Source organism: Carcharhinus amblyrhynchos, chromosome 8 (assembly GCF_965287045.1).
Source record: "Carcharhinus amblyrhynchos chromosome 8, sCarAmb.v2.hapA, whole genome shotgun sequence".
Classification (NCBI taxonomy): Eukaryota; Metazoa; Chordata; class Chondrichthyes; order Carcharhiniformes; family Carcharhinidae; genus Carcharhinus; species Carcharhinus amblyrhynchos.
The window spans coordinates 84024316-84037918 of NC_137331.1; the positions used below are offsets into that span (position 1 = coordinate 84024316).

Sequence of the window (13603 nt, forward strand, 5' to 3'; positions counted from 1 at the left end):
TGGGAATGGGAAGCACCTTTAGACAGTCACATGGAGTTAATACTCAGTGAAACCGGGAATCATAAACCCATTGGAAACTGGCAGGGACTGTGTACTGGCTGCTATAAGAACTGAACTGATTACCCATCTCATTTTACCTGATTCCCCCACCCACCCAACCTGACCAACCCCCCTGCCCATTCCACTACCCCCACAACCGGATCTGATCATCCCCAGTCACTCAGAGCCGAGATGACCAGCCCTGCTACCCAACCTGATTCCCCATTCCCCATGGAGAGTGCTGCGCAATGGCTCGGGGTTACTGGTCGCATTAAATCATTAGCAAGGTGTCATCACCACGTAGAAGGAATTTCCTTAACGTGGTCCCCGAGCTCCCAATTTGAGAGTGTGCATAGCATCTCTTTTACTTTATGAATGAGTTCATTTAAAAGCAACCCAGCAGATAAGCTTTAGTCTTAAGCAAGATCAAGATTATTTCCTTTGAAAATTATTTATGTAAAAGTGATAAAGGCCATTAGAAAGTTTACAAACAAATAAAAGAAAAAAATTCTGAAAGATGCAATTTCAAAGGGAGATATCAGGCCCATTGCTTGAAATGCTTCTTTCCAAAGTGAATGGGTTGAAGCTTGAGGTTGTTGTGCTGCAAAGACTTCTGCGGTCAAGTATTGGCCTTTTCAGGTGGACTCAGCTGGTCAGCAGCTTTTTGGGCAGTTATGAAACGACACATTGCCTAAACTCTTTTAGCATAACAGCAGTTGATTTCTTAAAACCTTCCTCTTTGCCCTCCCTCGATCGAGAACCCTTTCAGAAGATGTTTTTCAGAGTTCTTCCTGGAGTCCTGCACACCAGAATTAAGTTTCATACAGGTAATGGCTGGGTGCAGGGGAATAATCAAGTAATCCATGCATAGTCCTGTTTGGTCATGGAGCCGTAGCCAGGTTGTTACGTCGAGGAAAGGGGTAATTGGGTTGGATCCAATTGAGAGGGTTATCAGATCTTCACATTGGAGTTGTAGTTGAGGAATCAGGTCAGGCTGGGGGCTGTCGTGTAGCGGGGCTGGTCATCTTGGCTCTGAGTGACTGGGGATGATCAGATCTGGTTGTGGGGGTAGTGGAATGGGCAGGGGGATTGGTCAGGTTGAGTGGGTGGGGGAATCAGGTAAAATGAGATAGATAATCAGTTCAGGAAGGCAGTAGGATCATGTTGGTTGGGGGGGGGGTTAATCATAAGAACATAAGAAATAGGAGCAGGAGTAGGCCATCTAGCCCTTCGAGCCTGCCCCGCCATTCAATAAGATCATGGCTGATCTGTCGTGTCTCAGTTCCACCCTCCCGCCCTCTCCCCATAACCCTTAATCCCCTTGCCTATCAAAAACCCATCAACCCGCGTCTTAAATATATTTAGTGAGGCAGCCTCCACCACTTCAATGGGCAGAGAATTCCAGAGATTCACCACCCTTTGAGTGAAGAAGTTCCTCCTCAACTCCATTCTAAACCGCCCCCCCCTTTATCTTGAGGCTGTGCCCTCTAGTCCTACTGCCCTTTCTGAGAGGGAAGAGTCTCTCCACCTCTATCCTATCCATCCCATTCATCATCTTATACGTCTCAATGAGATCTCCCCTCATTCTTCTAAACTCTAACAAGTACAAGCCTAGTTTATTCAGCCTCTCCTCACAGCTCAACCCCCTCAACTCCGGCATCAGCCTAGTAAACCTCCTCTGCACTCCCTCCAAGGCCAAAATATCCTTGCGTAAGTGCGGCGACCAAAACTGCACACAGTACTCCAGCTCCAGTAATCAGGTCAGGTCAGGGGAGCAGGGATTGACAGGTGAGTGAGGAGTTGTGTCGGATTAGCAGGGTAAATCAAATGGTCAGGGGAGATGATAGAATAACTGGATGGGAGAGGGGTGAGGGTGCTCGTTGCAGAGTTATCCAAGTGTTAGATCCAGTTTTAAACTGTCTAATATTTCCTGGGTAACTAGGTAATTAATCAGGATCTGTCCCAAATTTCTGACTCTAGCTCATTTGTGGAGGTCTCATACATTGGGGGAATTGCCCACTGGATCTTTAAACTTTTCTGGGCAATTCCCATGTAGGTTCATGCATCAGGGCTTCAGTAGGATCCTGAGGCAATCTTCCATTTTGCATCCAGTTTCCAATGATCCCAAGACAGAAAGATTTGTGCCTTTTTTTCAAAAGTGTGAGTAATTTTTGGTCATGATGAAGAATTTGACATTGCACAATATAAAGTTAGCTTTTCAGGGCCAGTGATTATCAGTAATTATGAACATAGCACACCATTAAAAACCCAGTTACACTTAATTCCAGAAAGTGTAACCTTTTCAAGGGATTTGACGATGAAAATAACAGCGTAAAACAAAGATGGACTTGCATTCATATAGCACTTCCCAAGACCACTGATCTTCTCAAAGCACTTCACAGTCAATGAAGTATGTTTTGAAGTGTAATCACTGTTGTAAAATTAAAGTTAATTTATTAGTGTCACAAGTAGGCTTACATTAACACTGCCACAAAGTTACTGTGAAAATCCCCTAGTTGCCACACTCCGGTCTGTTCAGGTACACTGAGGGAGAATTTAGCATGGCCAATGCACCTAACCAGCACATCTCTTGGACTGTGGGAGGAAACTGGAGCACCCAGAGGAAACCCACACAGACTCGGGGAGAACATGCAGAATTCACACAGACAGTGACCCCAGCCAGGAATCAGACCCGGGTCCATAATGTTGTGAGACAACAGTGCTAACCACTGTGCCACAGTGCCACCTTAGGGAATGTGGCAGTCAATATGCACACAGCAAACTCCCACAAACTGCAACAGGAGAATGATCAGGTAATCTGTTTGTGTCATGTTTACTGAGGGGTGAACTTCCGCCTGGTCACCCTGTTCTTCTTCAAAATAGTATCACAGAATCTTTTAAACTACCTGAAGAAATGTCTCATCCAAGAGACAGCACCTCTGACATTGTAGCACTCAGCAAGCACTGCACTGAATTATCAGCTTTGATTTTTGTATTCAAGTCCTGGAGTGGTATTTAAAATGTAGAGATGTCAGGGTTGGACTGTGGTAAACACAGTAAGAAGTCTCACAACACCAGGTTAAAGTCCAATAGGTTTATTTGGTAGCACAAGCCACTAGCTTTTGAAGTGCTGCTCCTTCATCAGGTAAGTGAGAGTTCTGTTCACAAACAGGGCAAATAAAGACACCAACTCAATTTACAAAATAATTGTTGGAATGCGAGTCTTCACAGGTAATCAAGTGTTAAAGGTACGCTCTTTAATGTGAAACTCTACTCGCATTGTCTGTACCTTTACGACTTGATTACCTGTAAAGACTCGCATTCCAACCATTATTTTGTAAATTGAGTTGGTGTCTTTATTTGCCCTGTTTGTGAACAGAACTCTCACTTACCTGATGAAGGAGCAGCGCTCCAAAAGCTAGTGGCTTGTACTACCAAATAAACCTATTGGACTTTAACCTGGTGTTGTGAGACTTCTTACTGTGGTATTTAAACCCAGAACCATGTGATTCAAGTGCTAATAACTGAGCCAAGCTGACACTCAGAAATATGGACGTTTTTGCCAGTACACTGATGCTGACAGATTGCATTTTAAGAGGATCTCAAGGGCGCACCCTCTGTTGGGATGTAGAATTACTGACAGCAACTTCATGATTTCCACATTATTCAGTACAGATGCTGACGCCTGAAGTTATTGGTTTCTGTGAAGTAATGATGACAAAACTACAGTTCCTTCATTATTTCCAGTCCAGGACAATAGTGAAACCAAGATTGAAAGGGCTATGCAATAAAACAGTTTTGACATGAGATTAACAGCAAGAACTGTATTGATGGTTATATTTTCCAATTGTGTTCTCTGACAATACAATGGAGACTGCTTAAGGTTGCAGCAGAAAATTAGGGGCCACACACATTTGATTTTCCTGATATTTACTCTCGGCTCATTATTTTTATCAAAGTTAACTCCTGGAATGTGGGCGTCATTGGCTAGGCTAACACTTATTGCCCATCCCTAATTGTCCTTGAGATGGTGGTGATGAGCTGCCTACTTGAACCACTGCAATCCCTGTGGTGTAAATAGAGCAAGTCCTGTTAGGGAGGGAGTTCCAGGATTTTGACCCAGCGACAGTGAAGGAACAGTGATATATTTCCAAGTCAGGATGGTGAGTGGCTTGGAGGGGAACTTACATGTGCCGGTGTTCCCATGTGTCTGCTCCCCTTAGCATTCTGGAAATTAGCAGTCATGGGTTTGGAAATATAGTGTCTGAGAAAGCTTGGTGAGTTCCTGTAGTGTGTCTTGTAGATAATACACACTGCTGCCATTGTGTGTCAGTGGTGGAGAGAGTGAATATTTTTGGATGAAGTGCCAATCAAGTGGGCTGAGCTTCTTGAGTGTTGCTGGAGCTTCACTCACCCAGGCGTGGAGAGTATTGCATCACATTCCAGCCTTGTAGATGGTGGACAGGCTTTGTGGAGTCAGGAGGGGAGTTACTTGACACAGGATTCCTAGCTTCTGTCTGCTCTGGTAGGAACAGTATTTACATGGCTAGCTCAGTTCAGTTTCTGGTCAATGATAACCTCCCAGGACTCTGATGGTAGGGGATTCAGTGATGGTAATATCATTGAATGTTAAGGGGTGATGGTTAGATCTCCCCTTGTTGGAGATAGTCATTGCCTGGCACTGGCACAAATGTCACTTGTAAACCCAAGCATGGATATTGTCCAGGTTTTGCTGCATGTGGACTTGGACCGCTTCACTATCTGAGGAGTCATGAATGGTGCTGAACATTTGTGCAGTCAGAAGCAAACATCCCCACTTCTGATTTCATGATGGAAAGAAGGTCATTGATGGAGTAGTTGAAGATGGTTGGACCAGGACATACCGAAGAACTCCTGCTGTGATGCCTTGGAGCTGAAATGAATGACCACCAACAACCACAACCATCTTCCTTTGTGCCAGGTATAACTCCAACCAGCAGAGAGCTTTCCACTAATTCTCACTGACTGCCGTTTTGCTACAATCGACTTGACCCTAGATAACTGCTACCTTGATGAAAAGGGCAGTCACTAGTTCTCCTCACTCTGGAGTTTAGTTGTTTTATCCTTGTTTGAACCAATGCCATAATGAGATCAGGAGATATCATCTGTTGGCTGTGGGATCACTTAGCTCTATCTATCACTTGATGTTGAGGCTATGTGGCACACAAGTAGAATCCCTACGGTGAAGAAGAGGCCATTCTGCACATCATATCTGCACCGACTTTCTGACAGAGTATTTTACTCAGTCCTTTTCCCCCGCCTTACCCATACCACACCTTTCCCATGGCTAATCTAAATAATTTAAGGAGCAACTTAGCATGGCCTATCCACCAAACCTGCACATCTTTGGATTGTAAGGGGGAAGCGGAATACGCAGAAGAAACCCACACAAACATGGGGAGAATGTGCAAACTCCACACATTCACCCAAGACTGAAATTGAATCCGGGTTCCTGGAGCTGTGAAGCAGCAGTGCTAACCACTATGCCACCCATAGTCCTGTTTTGCAGCATTACCAAGTTGACACCTTATTTTGCCTGATGTTGCTCCTGGCATGCCCCCCTACACTTTTCATTGGACTAGGCTTGATCCCCTGGCTTGGTGGCAACAGTAGAGTGGGATAATGCCAGGCCACGAGGTTATAAGTTGTGGTGGAGTACAATTCTGCTGCTGCGCCTCATGGATGCTCAGTCTTCAGTTGCTATATCTGTCTGAAGTCTATCCTATTCAGTACAGTGGTACTGCCACACAGCATGATAGAGGGTATCCTCAATGTGAAGATGGGACTTCATCATCACAAAAACCATACATTGGTCACTTATCCTGATACAGCCATGGACAGCTACAGCTGCAAAAAATAAGTTAGTAAGAGTGAGTTCATGTATGTTTTTCCCTCTTGTTGGTTCTCTTACCACCTGCCGCAGACCCAGTCTAACAGCTCTGTCCTTTAGCGCTTAGTCTGTGATGGTGCTACCAGTCTTGGTGACAAACATTGAAGACCCTGCGTACATTCTGCACTGTTGTCCCTCTCAGTTGTTCAATGGGTGTTCAACATGGAGGAGTATTGATTCAGCAGCTGATTCATGGTAATCAGCAAGAGGTTCCCTTGCCCATGTTTGACCTCAGTCAATGTCAAATGGTCTGTCCAGTTTTATTCCTTTGTTTACAAATTATTAAAAAGTGGTTTGACACAATTAAATGGCTTGCTAAAGAGTAAATCACATTGCTATTGGCCTGGAGTCACATGTAAGCCAGACCAGGCAAGGTCGAGAGATTACCTTTCCTACAGGGCATTAGTGAATCAGTTGGGTTTTTATGACAATTGACAATGGTTTAATGATCATCATTACACTAATAGATATTACACTTTTTTAAAAATTGAATTCAAATTCCACCATCTATCCTTGTGGGATTCAAACAAAGGTCCCCAGAGCATCATCCTGGGTCTCTGGATTACACGTTTAATGACAGTACCGCTGTGCCATCACCTCCCTTATTATCATCCCATTCACCTTCTGACTAGTTGTTTGATCTGTTAAAAGATGCTGAACAATAGCAGCCCTGAAAGAGTTAAACTAAGTAACAAAGACTAGATCTATGTTAAATCAGCTGGGAACTTTTCAGTTTCTGTTGAATATGGCTCTTGGCACAAATACAGTGACATTTACCTTTTCTTTTGTCTTCAGCCTCTAGGGACGGTAATACTCCTTCTTGATAGACTGTCTTCTCTACAGTGTCATGGACTTAATATTTGTAGAAAACCTTACACAGATTCTCAGCAAAAAAATTTTAAATTACAAAACAGTTTAACTTTCTATGACACTATTAAAGTGACAAATCTACAGAAATGCTAGGAAAGGGATTTTTTTTTTTGGAAAACATTGCAAGCCATCAACCATTCCGCTCAGCGCTGTGCAATTGTGTAAAACATGCATGTTCAAATTGGAGCCACAATATCCAGACTAAACAGATGAGATCGCTGGGAACCTGACTCCAGTCAAGTCATTACGATGTCATCCTGGGGCTCTCTACAATTACTCATTGGACCATTGGTGCGATTTGTTCCCCCCCCATCCCCCACAATATGTTTAAATAATTCAGCATTGCACACAGACCCAACTGAAGGCAACAGGCCAGTGCCAAGGTCATCCTGAATAATAAAAGACATGTCATTCTCCACTACAAAATCCAGTTCAGATACTGAGGTGCTAAGTGTGACTGCTGTTTAGTGATGGCATGAATTGTACTTACCATCAAAATTGTCAGCATGCACCCTTTCCATTCCCAGGGCCTATTACACTTCATCCAGTTCTGCTGAGGTAATATTTCCACTATATGCACTTCAAACACAAACATGACTTTTCTGTTCAAACTTTATCCATTAAGATAACGCCAGTGAAATTGATAGTGGGGAACTGGTAGTGGTCAGCATATCAAAGGTATCTTTTCTGAATCCAGACTGGCAGACAGGTGGTCATGTCTTAACAATGTAGAGGGATTTTTCTTCCCAGTTTTGACTGTGAACACTTAGGCTAATGTATATGTATGCAAAAACAGTGTATATTGTCCTTTAAAAGTTGGCATTTCTGTCTGCTAAATTAATTTTGATTTGACTTCAGTATCAGAGTGTAAACACTCCTTAATATTGTCATAAAATGCAAAATCACATGGAAAATACACTGGCAACAATATCACATCTATAAAGTAATGCTCCAACAGAAATGGAAAGAAAATATTTCCATTTGTATAATGTGTTTTGTCTGACTTAGAAACATCTAAGCAAGCCTGCCCCACTAATAAAGAATTTTGTATATAAAACACCGCTTCATGTCACTCCGAAACATGCCAAAGCGCTTCCCCTATAAGGAATGACTTTGAAGTTCAGTGATTGCTGTTACATCCATAAAGCTAGTAACTTCCTCAAAAAGTCGAGTTACATTGTTAAGACATGACCTTCTTTTCCATCAAGCCATGATGAAAGTATCTAATAACACTTTCTCTCTCCATATGGTCTTGGAGTATATCAACTGAACCCTTCAAGCAATTTTTTCGTTTTTGCACAAATTCTCTATTTCATTTTGAAATACACATGGGAAATGGAAAAGTCTACGAAGTTTTGCTTTGACTTTTAGTCTGCTTCTTGGACGCTGCTTAGTGGCATGTGAGTTCCTGAGTGAATATCTTGGTAGCAGTAGAGGAAAGATACTGCACTGATACACAGGCAATGTTACAAAAAGAAAGCAAGCTATAAAGAAAATTGGCATGAACTTCCACGGGTTTAATGGCAGTGCACTGGATCAGGCCTAAATGTTTAGTTCCATGGATTCAGTCGATGGGGCTATTGTGTTTATATTTATTACATTTAGTGGCCTCAGTAAAGGAAAATACTTTGTATATCAAAACATAGGCAACAAAATACACATTAGTAAAATGAATTCCATTTCAATTATAATACAGCACAAGGTTAAAACTACATTCCTGGATTTTCTAGTTTGTCAATGTTCAGTTTCCAAACACTAAAGTTTCCAATATGCCCCTGCAAGAAGAGTTTGTAGGTTCAGACTCACAATTATACAGAAGAGGTTTTACCAAGGAACCTACAAAGCTGCTGTGCTTGTGCCAGCTTGTCAAAGAGGAACAATTAGCTTTACTGATAGTTAAATGGATAAAGTTACTATTTTGGGGAACAGAGCAAAAGTTTCCAAGTTCAGCTCATAGTCCATGCTGAGTTTGTGATTTTAGCCAGGCTAACAGATAGTTCAAAACTACCATTTAGGCCTTCAAATCTACACTTTTCTTTCAATGAGACTTATCATTCAACCCTACTCTTGGCTCACTTAAAATATGTTGAGGTTAGCCCTTTCAAAAAAAAACATAGAATTGGTAGCTGTAACCCTGGTGGAAACTCCATCTCAGTAACAACTGTTTGCATTTATATAGTGCCTTTAACATGTGTAGTAAACTATCTCAAGGCACTTCACAGAGCATTATCTAACAAAATGTAATACTGATACCTCAGGAGACAGTAGGCCAAAGAGCAAAATCTTGGTCAAAGAGGTAGGTTTGAGGAGTGCTTTAAAGGATAATAAAAGAGGTAGCGAGGTTTAGGGACAGAATTCCAAAAGATTAGGGCCAAGGTAGCTGAAAGTAGAGCCGGGAATCGTGGATTAAATAAAACTGTCAATGCTCAAAATGTCAGAATTGGAGGATTGGCAGCACAGTGGGTAGCACTGCTGCCTCTTAGCACCAAGGACCCGAGTTCAATTCCGGCCTTGGGTCACTGTCTGTGTGGAGTTTGCACATTCTCCCTGTGTCTTCATGTGTTTCCTCCGGGTGCTTAGTTTCCTTCCACAGTCCAAAGGTGTGCAGGTTAGGTGGATTGACCATGCTAAATTGCCCATTAGTGTCCAAAGATGTGTCGATTAGATGGATTAGCCATGGTAAATTTGCAGAATTACCAGGATAGGGTGGAGGAGAGATTCTGTTGGAATGCTCAGCAAGTCAGTGCAGACTTGATGGGCTGAATGGCCTCTTTCTGCACTGTAAAAGTTCTATGGCTCTATGTGGTGATCTCAGAGGGCTGAAGATATTTATGGTACCAAAGATAATTTAATTCTACATTAAGTCTACTGCTGCATTTTGAATCTTCAGGTAGTGTTTTGACTTTAATGACCTTTCTTTCTAATACATGACCAAAATGGTCTTACATGTGAATGAGATGGGGTGTTAATATTAACAGGAACACTGCATTTCCCAAAGGAGATATGTTTTAAGAGCATCTTGCAAAAGAGCACTGACCCTCTAAGTGATTTTTCACTGGCATGAATGATAGTTTTTAATTTCAGTTCTGTGGCTCACATCAAAAGCAGTGCTTTATTTTGTTTGCCAGCAATTATTTGAACACTAATGGCCATGCCTGTGTATGCCTGCCAAATTGAGCACAGGTCGAACAACTGAAGGACAAGACCAAAGGTCTAGCCCGTCTATCATCCAGGCTATCCTCGGTTGGAAGGGGCAGCGCACACACAGTCCATTACTGGTACTTCAGTTTCAGTCTTTGGAACTCAATCCTAATTATTCATTTTAACCTGTTAACCACATAATGATTCCAGAACACCCCCACAAACTATGGTTGAGTCTAACATGACATCAGGACAGCTTGCATTTTATGACATCCCTAATCAAGCTGCACCATTCTCCTTCAGAAATTGAGCATGTGCTTCAGGCAATTATCACTACTCAAGTGAGGTGTGATTATATTACATTTAGGTTAGAGAATATTAACACATCCTGGGGCTAGAATCCTGACTGCTTAAAATTTGGTCACTTAAAATGAATTAATTTTCACTGTAAGAAATCTACAGACTGAAAGATGGCATTAACAAGAAGGTTAGTGGGTTCTCAAACACTTGCCTGACAGAAACTGGAGTTAATCCAGAAGTAAGTGATCATAATGACAACAGTCCATTGTTAAGACCCTTGCAATTTTGTTGTGCACATTATTAGTTGAATATTACCAAAACTAATATGACTGCTGCGGTGTTAGATTTGGATTTTTCTCAGTACCAAGCCCCCAGGAATCATAAGTTGCTACTCCCCCAACACATATAATATTCTAATAATATGTGGGCTAAACAATGAAATTAGCTATTAACATTTTGTACTTACAACAGCCCCATAACTCTGCAGCATCAATACTCTGTAGCCTGTTATTGATTGTAGCAACCTGCCTATTATTCTGTCACAATCCAGTTCCAGGCTGTGACTACCTACACATTTGGGTCGAAATAAACAAGGCAACTTATTTTCAACGTTAACATTTTAAAATTAGTTACAACATCTTTAAACAATAAAATGCTTTATATTGGGTTTGATTTATCTCTGAGGGGATCACAGGCGTCGTGGAAACCTTTTTTGGCTCTCTTTTCTCTATTGATAATTCAATTCCATCCTTAATGACAGCATTTCCCTCTGAAAATCTATTTACTGGGTCCTCACCTCTCCATGGATCATGCTATCATCCAGGCCTCAGCTGAAAAACTACCTGCGCCACTGCAAAGCATTGCAACAAGAAAGTGTGGTTCAATTTACGATACATGTCATTGTTAAAAACAAAGAACTGCCTTAATTCTTTGAGATGGGCAGTAGCACTTTGATGAAACTTATCAGTTGAATGATGACAGCTCTGAATTAGGGATATCTTATAGCGTGACCTATTTCTCAAAGCCTTCTCAGCAGTATGGATCATGATAAATGATAAAAAAAATCATCTTGACTAAGATTTGTCTGGAAAGATAGCTTTGCACACTTCAAAAGTTTAAAGGCCTCTTAGCCTCTAAAGCAAAACTAGTGAATAATCAGGCAATGAAAGGTTGTTCACAGCAATAATAAGCCGCAACTGTAATTCTATCTGACTACTTAGATCTCAATGCCTATGAAACTAACACTTGCAGCACTCGCTTCAGGTGGCACATCTGCAAAATCCAAGCAGAAATGACTTGAAATTCAAATAATATAACATCTGATTCTAACGAGAACAGAAACACTCAATTAAAAAGGCTCCGTTCAATGATTCTGAAAATAAAGGGTTTTCTCGTGGGATCAGCCTTAAGTCTCACTCAAACTGTTAAAATGGAATCCTCCAGAATCTGATGACTCTATGAGTCTCTTGTGCACATCTCTGCAGTGGCACGCTAGTTGCGAAAGCTGGGGGGTAATTTTCTGGCTGCGTTGTGTCCGATGCCAATCATACTATCCTGGGATAGACCTGAAACAGGATTCACGTCAGGCACAAAACAGTTTGCAATATCCCTGGGCCCTCCCAGCAGACATAATCAGGTTTATGCCTGAGACAGATCACTGACAGAATTACCATTCATTTAGATGTACTTACATATTCAAAATTGAGTTAATGTTGAATCTTTTGATTTGATGTGATTGTGACATATATTAACATACAGCAAAAAGTATTGTTTCTTGCACGCTGTACAAAGCATACCATTCATAGAGAAGGAAATGAGGCAGCGCAGAATGTAGTGTTACAGTCATAGCTAGGGTGTAGAGAAAGGTTAACTTAATGCAAGGTAAGTCCATTCAAAAGTCTGGCAGCAGCAGGGAAGAAGCTGTTTTTGAGTCGGTTTGTACATGACCTCAGACTTCTGTATCTTTTTCCCAACAGAAGAAGGTGGAAGACAGAATATCCTTAATTATGCTGGCTGCTTTGCCAAGGCAGCAGGAAATGTAGACAGAGTGAATGGATGGGAAGCTAATATCAAATGTCCCGACCCTCCAGCCTGACAAAACATTGGCGGGAATCATTACTAATCTCTACAAACGGACGCCAGAGATGATGAACATGCTGGGGGGACTCAGAGGCCATTTTAGCCCCCCAGATGGTAGGGGGCATGGCAATGTAGTACCTGGCACAACCCCGGCATCATGGCAGTGTCAACCAGGTTGACACTGCCAATTTGGCACTGCCAGGTTAGCAGTGCAAAGGCCTGAGGGGGACAGAGACCTATTAAGAGGGCCCCAAGCCAGCATTCCATGGGTGGGTTCCTATGTTTGCAGTGGGCGGGGAGAGGGGGTCCTAAAGTCCATGCAGAGGTGGGTGGAGATCAGAGTCTTTTAATTCAAGTTGAGTTTGGGTCGATCTCTGTGAAGCCTGGCTTGCCAGTGTCGTTCCCCCCTTACAATTTTGGTGCAAAACACGTCCCCCTCCAAAGAAAATGGCTAAGTGTGACAAAATCTTGGAGAGAAACATACCAGTTTTCTGACTGCACCTAATACTCTGCCATTTTTCTGGAAAATTCTGCCCCATACTATCTAATGAGAATGGCTGCTAAGTCAAAAAGGAGTATTCAGGCAAACGCAAATGTGGAAAAGAATAAAAATGTTGAAGTATACTGTTGAAGAAGAGTCAGGGTGCTTCACTGTACATCCATTCCTGAGCTGAGAATGTCCAATGCTGACACTGGGCACAACATTTTGCAGTGGGAACGGGGACAAGGTGTAGATGCAGAGAAGGATGAAAAACCCATTCCTCAACACTAACGTTCTGCGCCACCTACTGAACGCATTAACTAACAATTTCGACAAATAGTCAAAATAAAATGACATTAAAGTAAATTTAGGATTCATGACACTAAAATATATCCAATCCTATTTCTCACTTGCAAAAATAACTTGAACAACTCCCATTATGGTGCCTGTTTCTCACTCAAAGCCATTGAAACTGAGAGTGAATTTCCATTCAAAATAATTGAAATTCTTCAATAGTATGAGTATGAAAGAGTTATCACCGCTATCTCTAAATATAACAATCAAGGAAGAAAAATTGCTCCAGTCTCTGAGCAGAAACATCATAAAGCATTTACTTAAGCGCTTACAATTTCACTACACATTGACTTGGGGCTGTCCTTCTCTCCAGGTTACTATATGTTCATGAATAGCTCCTCAGAATGAGCAATTTTGCCAAAAAACATACCTTTTGATGTCTTACATTTGCCATGAAGCATGTTCCTCTT

At 41.9% G+C, this 13603-nt stretch overlaps 1 protein-coding gene across 2 annotated transcripts in view; it reads right to left on the bottom strand.

Annotated features, from left to right (window-relative positions):
- mmp16a (matrix metallopeptidase 16a (membrane-inserted)) overlaps positions 1 to 13603 on the bottom strand; it is a 220893-nt gene that overhangs the window by 195077 nt on the left and 12213 nt on the right. Inside the window, exon 2 of one of the 2 annotated variants that reach the window (XM_080194374.1) lies at positions 10746 to 10846. The exons of the other annotated variant lie outside the window; for it this stretch is intronic. Coding sequence (XP_080050500.1) covers positions 10746 to 10769 — 24 coding nt within the window. The 5' untranslated portion in view covers positions 10770 to 10846. The remainder of the gene's footprint in view (positions 1 to 10745; positions 10847 to 13603) is intronic. 2 annotated transcript variants of the gene reach the window in all.